The following is a 7124-nucleotide window of genomic DNA, read 5'->3' as shown; positions in this document are numbered from 1 at the left end:
GATGAGTAACTGACAACCTCAGCTGCCGACAGGTGTTGTTGTTATACCTCGATGTGGACAGCTGAAAATGCAGTCGCGCTATTCATCTGTGTCCTCGGTGGCTCAGATGGATAGAGCGTCTGCCATGTAAGCAGGAGATCCCGGGTTCGAGTCCCGGTCGGGGCACACATTTTCAGCTGTCCACATCGAGGTATAACAACAACACCTGTCGGCAGCTGAGGTTGTCAGTTACTCATCATTTATTTCAGGGAAAAAGCTGCACGGTCATCAACAGTAACTGTTCTTTCGAGAACAAGTTACTGTCTTCGTATATATAGATAAAGGCTACCCAGCCATTGACCTTTGTCTGTGCGAATGCGCACAGGTTGCTCAAACTCTTACGGGAATCGCCAACGCGTGCGCGAGTAATGAGTGGATGGGCAAATGTCTATAAGGTACAATACATATGTAGAATTGTGGACAGTTGGGAATGTGAGTCTCACGGGAGGCGTGCAAGGGATAAGTCCCTGCAGTCGCGCTATTCATCTGTGTCCTCGGTGGCTCAGATGGATAGAGCGTCTGCCATGTAAGCAGGAGATCCCGGGTTCGAGTCCCGGTCGGGGCACACATTTTCAGCTGTCCACATCGAGGTATAACAACAACACCTGTCGGCAGCTGAGGTTGTCAGTTACTCATCATTTATTTCAGGGAAAAAGCTGCACGGTCATCAACAGTAACTGTTCTTTCGAGAACAAGTTACTGTCTTCGTATATATAGATAAAGGCTACCCAGCCATTGACCTTTGTCTGTGCGAATGCGCACAGGTTGCTCAAACTCTTACGGGAATCGCCAACGCGTGCGCGAGTAATGAGTGGATGGGCAAATGTCTATAAGGTACAATACATATGTAGAATTGTGGACAGTTGGGAATGTGAGTCTCACGGGAGGCGTGCAAGGGATAAGTCCCTGCAGTCGCGCTATTCATCTGTGTCCTCGGTGGCTCAGATGGATAGAGCGTCTGCCATGTAAGCAGGAGATCCCGGGTTCGAGTCCCGGTCGGGGCACACATTTTCAGCTGTCCACATCGAGGTATAACAACAACACCTGTCGGCAGCTGAGGTTGTCAGTTACTCATCATTTATTTCAGGGAAAAAGCTGCACGGTCATCAACAGTAACTGTTCTTTCGAGAACAAGTTACTGTCTTCGTATATATAGATAAAGGCTACCCAGCCATTGACCTTTGTCTGTGCGAATGCGCACAGGTTGCTCAAACTCTTACGGGAATCGCCAACCCATGCGCGAGTAATGAGTGGATGAGCAAATGTCTATAAGGTACAATACATATGTAGAATTGTGGACAGTTGGGAATGTGAGTCTCACGGGAGGCGCGCAAGGGATAAGTCCCTGCAGTCGCGCTATTCATCTGTGTCCTCGGTGGCTCAGATGGATAGAGCGTCTGCCATGTAAGCAGGAGATCCCGGGTTCGAGTCCCGGTCGGGGCACACATTTTCAGCTGTCCACATCGAGGTATAACAACAACACCTGTCGGCAGCTGAGGTTGTCAGTTACTCATCATTTATTTCAGGGAAAAAGCTGCACGGTCATCAACAGTAACTGTTCTTTCGAGAACAAGTTACTGTCTTCGTATATATAGATAAAGGCTACCCAGCCATTGACCTTTGTCTGTGCGAATGCGCACAGGTTGCTCAAACTCTTACGGGAATCGCCAACGCGTGCGCGAGTAATGAGTGGATGGGCAAATGTCTATAAGGTACAATACATATGTAGAATTGTGGACAGTCGGGAATGTGAGTCTCACGGGAGGCGTGCAAGGGATAAGTCCCTGCAGTCGCGCTATTATCTGTGTCCTCGGTGGCTCAGATGGATAGAGCGTCTGCCATGTAAGCAGGAGATCCCGGGTTCGAGTCCCGGTCGGGGCACACATTTTCAGCTGTCCACATCGAGGTATAAAAACAACACCTGTCGGCAGCTGAGGTTGTCAGTTACTCATCATTTATTTTCAGATTTGTCCATTGAATGATTTCGTCTAGAATGTCTGGTGTAAAGAACAGTTTCCATACCTCCAAAACAGCAGGGTTTTCTCCAAGATTTTTGCCATCGGTCGCAGTCCAGGAAGCTGCAAGACGATGTTGTGTTGCCTTGTTCTTACGTTAGCTGGTGGCTGCTTTTTTCTCCATCGAAAACATCTGTAATCTCCATCGTCATCAGTTGTCACATCTTCATCACTTTCCGTTTCCTGCTCTGAATTAGTGTCATGATCACTAAATATCTAAAAATCAGGGTCATTATCGCTGTCATCAGAGTCTTCATCCGAATATTCAACGGGACGATCTTGAACGTCCACATCTGCCTCACGTAACACACATTGCATAGAAGGCCCAGCTTTCCCCGCCATGGGGAAACAGTAGCATGCAACAAAACCGTGGCACGCAAACACTATGATATGTCTGTGAGACCTCTCAAGGCTAATAATTACAAAACAAAGAGCAACAACAATGCAAAAATGCTGGCACGTGTAGCTTGACAGCCAGTAGGAAGGTACCCGGAAGAGTCCATTTGGCTTTGCAGGGGTGTGAGAAATACCTCGACACAAAAATTTGTAGTGGTCTGAGAGACGGTCGATAGTAGTTGAGGGTTAATACCTACTCCGAATTTTTCTTTTGTTTCCTTTACTGCTTGCTCAATATACAGATTGCATAACTAAATATGTTAATTTCACAATATAAACAAAAAATTCAGATTAACTCTTGTAGTAGAAGAAACTGCTAAAAAGACAGTTTTTTGTTGTACTCAGTTAATTTAATGAGTTAAGTTTTAATTGTAATTTCTGTAAATTTAACATTAAACAATGTGTAGTTTCAGTACCTATTATTGTGATGATATATAAGAGCCAGATTTTTGGTTATGAGTCAGTCAGTCCACAGCTGAGTTTCAGATGAGTTACCTATGCTGTTTACAACAACAACAATGCTTCAACTTAACAGTGTAATAAGTGTTAAACAATTAGGCCATGTCTAAAAACCATGGCAGTGTCCGCTCCGTACATACCTGATTATTCTTCAAGAACTGTGAACTTTTTGGTTAGGTTTTTACAGCTTGTAAATGTTCAACAAGAAACTATTGTAGCAGTATGTGGCAGTTCACCTGCAAACTATTACTGAGGGTTATCTCCACTGGCCATACATATATAACTGTGTATTATTTGGGGGGGGGGGGGGAGTTGTGTAAACAATTACAGTAAAAGACTGGGTAATGCAACTGTGCATATATATATCAGTTACATTATTTACAGTAATCAGTGTCCAAATTACAAACCCCATTTTTCAGCCAGTGTAGCGATGCAGTATGTCGGCAATGAGGACAACAAACAAAGAAATAAAAGCAGGTGGAACTGCTAAACACAGGCCAGATAGTTAATAATTTTTTTTTTCTATAACTGATTAGTATTTTTTCACTGTATTTGTGCAACAGCATCTTACTGTCAGCAAGCAATCATTATATCTCAACTACATTTTATTGATAATAGTTTTATGACACTTATTCTACATTTATTTCATGTTGCATTCTTCCCATCATATTTGCTTAACCTACTTTTTACATTTCAGTCCGCTGTCTGCAGTTGAATCTATGACACAAAGACAAAATCATACCACAGTACTGTTCTTACAGTCTCCTAACATAACAATGATAACAATCAAGTATTGATAATATAATATAAATGGATAGCTAACAAGCTACTCACCAAGCACTGGCAGGGGAGCACACACACAAAATTACTTAACATTTACAAGCTTGCGGAGCCAGTGGCTCCTTCTTCTGGCAGAAGAGTTGAAGGGGAAGGAAGAGGAGTGAAGGAAAAGGACTGGATTCGGAAAAGTCACCCAGAACCCCTGGTCAGGGGAGACTTTCTGGATGATAGAAAAGGAATGTCTTTTCTTCCCATCCCATCTGGTAAGTCTCCCCTGTCCTGGAGTTCTGGGTGACTTTCCTGAACTGTACCCCTTTCCCTAAACCTCTCCACACTCCTTTTCCTTCACCCCTCTTCTTTCCTCTTCAACTCTTCTGCCTGAAGAAGCCACTGGCTCCAAAAGCTTGCAAAAGTTAAATCCTTTTGCGTGTGCATTTCCCTACCACTGCTTGGTAAGTAGAACTTTTATCTATCTGTTCATATTACATTCTCCAAAATAATTCCAGTTCTTTAATTACATGATGAAGTAAACAGACTCATCAACCATTTTCATAATTCTTAAAAATATCTCAGCTAAATATTCATACAATTATTATTATTAATAATGGTTTCTCTGGTTCCCAAACCTTTGCTGTATGGTACTCTAACTGTACAGAAAATATCTAATACACCTGGTCAGCTAATTTCTGTGAGCATTCATTCCCATACTGGATGTTATCCTCTTCTTTTTTCCTTTAATTCCTTGGATACATTGAATTAATTATTGTCTGTTTCATCCACCACACCCCTAAACTCATAGCTTCCTTGTTTGCCATCTGTAAAACCAGATGCGTTTACTAGCTTTCTGAAAGATTTTAGAATCTTTTATTTGTACTGGGGCAATCTGTTAGAAGCTTCCTCTTACATAAAATCCCAACATTAATGTTTTTGGGATGTTTTATCAATCATGAGCCCACTCAATTTGTATGAATGTTACCAATGTTATTAGTAAAGACAAACGTGAATCTGTTTTCCAGCTTCCAGACTGTACATTCTGAATGCTCTAATTGGTTATGTTGGAAAAACATATCTTTATTGGCCCCAGTCCCACATCAAACTTAAGTCACACCTGGTCCCTCCTATGTTAGCTCAATAACTTTTCATTTGTTGTCAGAAGTGCACTGCAGTGGTCAATGGATTTCATTTTTACCTACAACAAGAGGTATACAGAACATTGTCTAGCTACATCCCAAGTCAAAATGGAAACTATTACAGTATCACAGGAACAACAAATATGCCAAAGATGACAATACAAATGTTGAATGATGTATATATATATGTCCTGACTGTCTCAGTTATGAACTATACAAATGAGTAACAAAGACACTGCATAACAAGCAATAAATTTAAATAATGGAGGTTATGCATATTATACAGTTTTACCTACAATGAGATCAGATTTACCACAAGCTGATTATGACAACACACATGTGAAACATTGGAAATGTGAAGAGTATTACTGATTATTGATGGAAAAAATGAAAATGTGCTAGAGATCATCTGAAAAATCTATTTGATGAATGAGAACATTATTTTTAATAGATGAATCTATAACTTATCAGTGCACATATTTGTAGACAGAATACAATGCTCTGTCACATGGATTTGTTTTCACTCACAAAATGTCATTTGTGAAACTATTCAGCATGAAGCTCAGCCTTAAATAATCCACACAGAGGTAGCTCAACACCAATGTGCATGTAAATGCAATGCTTCCAGTGAAGGTCACATCATACCTGGAAAAAAATTATTGTTTCTTTGTTTTTACATGTTTTTTACTTGTCAATGACTTGATCAATTTTCGTGTTCCAAAATAGACAACTGCTACTGCAAATCCTACAACAAGCAACAAAAAGCCAATTACATCAAGCAGTAGCAGCTGCCACCAGTACAAGTCAACAGCGGCACTGCGAAGGTGTGGAGCTCCATTGTGCCGTATAACGTACTCTAGCCACCAGACAGCGGTTTCCACAGAATGTTGTCGATGTTCACGGAATAGAATGGAGTACTGCTTCATGTTCTCACGGTACCTATGAGAGAAAACCTTTTGTTAGAAGTCCCAAGACAATGTGAATGTTATTAGAAACATTCCAAGCTACTGTGCATTGTTACATCCAAGTACACTCCTGGAAATTGAAATAAGAACACCGTGAATTCATTGTCCCAGGAAGGGGAAACTTTATTGACACATTCCTGGGGTCAGATACATCACATGATCACACTGACAGAACCACAGGCACATAGACACAGTCAACAGAGCATGCACAATGTCGGCACTAGTACAGTGCATATCCACCTTTCGCAGCAATGCAGGCTGCTATTCTCCCATGGAGACAATCGTAGAGATGCTGGACGTAGTCCTGTGGAACGGCTTGCCATGCCATTTCCACCTGGCGCCTCAGTTGGACCAGCGTTCGTGCTGGACGTGCAGACCGTGTGAGACGACGCTTCATCCAGTCCCAAAGACGACACGTCTCCATCCGTCCCTCCATTCACGCCTGTCGCGACACCACTGGAGGCGGGCTGCACGATGTTGGGGTGTGAGCGGAAGACGGCCTAACGGTGTGCGGGACCGTAGCCCAGCTTCATGGAGACGGTTGCGAATGGTCCTCGCCAATACCCCAGGAGCAACAGTGTCCCTAATTTGCTGGGAAGTGGCGGTGCGGTCCCCTACGGCACTGCGTAGGATCCTACGGTCTTGGCGTGCATCCGTGCGTCGCTGCGGTCCGGTCCCAGGTCGACGGGCACGTGCACCTTCCGCCGACCACTGGCGACAACATCGATGTACTGTGGAGACCTCACGCCCCACGTGTTGAGCAATTCGGCGGTACGTCCACCCGGCCTCCCGCATGCCCACTATACGCCCTCGCTCAAAGTCCGTCAACTGCACATACGGTTCACGTCCACGCTGTCGCGGCATGCTACCAGTGTTAAAGACTGCGATGGAGCTCCGTATGCCACGGCAAACTGGCTGACACTGACGGCGGCGGTGCACAAATGCTGCGCAGCTAGCGCCATTCGACGGCCAACACCGTGGTTCCTGGTGTGTCCGCTGTGCCGTGCGTGTGATCATTGCTTGTACAGCCCTCTCGCAGTGTCCGGAGCAAGTATGGTGGGTCTGACACACTGGTGTCAATGTGTTCTTTTTTCCATTTCCAGGAGTGTATTATCTGCAGATAAGGAAAATATTATTTCCTGTAACAGGACACTAAAGCCTATATGTCACCAGGTAAAACCAATATATACTTTACAAATGTCATGCAAGATGGTACTGTATACATTTTGCTTTCTCTCCTATTCTTCATGATCCATATGAACTTTGGCCAATATCATAGTAACTTCTTCAATTCTGTGTTGCATATTATGTGAGTGCAATATCATTGCTTCTTTCTGAAA

General features: G+C 43.4%; 1 protein-coding gene across 1 annotated transcript in view; it reads right to left on the bottom strand.

Annotated features, from left to right (window-relative positions):
* Positions 1-3500: 3500 nt before the first annotated feature.
* Positions 3501-7124, bottom strand: part of LOC126199149 (UDP-glucosyltransferase 2-like) — a 136672-nt gene continuing 133048 nt past the window's right edge. Inside the window, exon 7 of the mRNA XM_049935905.1 lies at positions 3501-5758. Within this exon, the coding sequence (XP_049791862.1) occupies positions 5476-5758 (283 nt within the window). The 3' untranslated portion in view covers positions 3501-5475. The remainder of the gene's footprint in view (positions 5759-7124) is intronic.

Source organism: Schistocerca nitens, chromosome 8, assembly GCF_023898315.1.
Source record: "Schistocerca nitens isolate TAMUIC-IGC-003100 chromosome 8, iqSchNite1.1, whole genome shotgun sequence".
Classification (NCBI taxonomy): Eukaryota; Metazoa; Arthropoda; class Insecta; order Orthoptera; family Acrididae; genus Schistocerca; species Schistocerca nitens.
The sequence above is the reverse complement of the archived record's forward strand: the minus strand, read 5'-3'. Positions and strand labels throughout refer to the sequence as shown.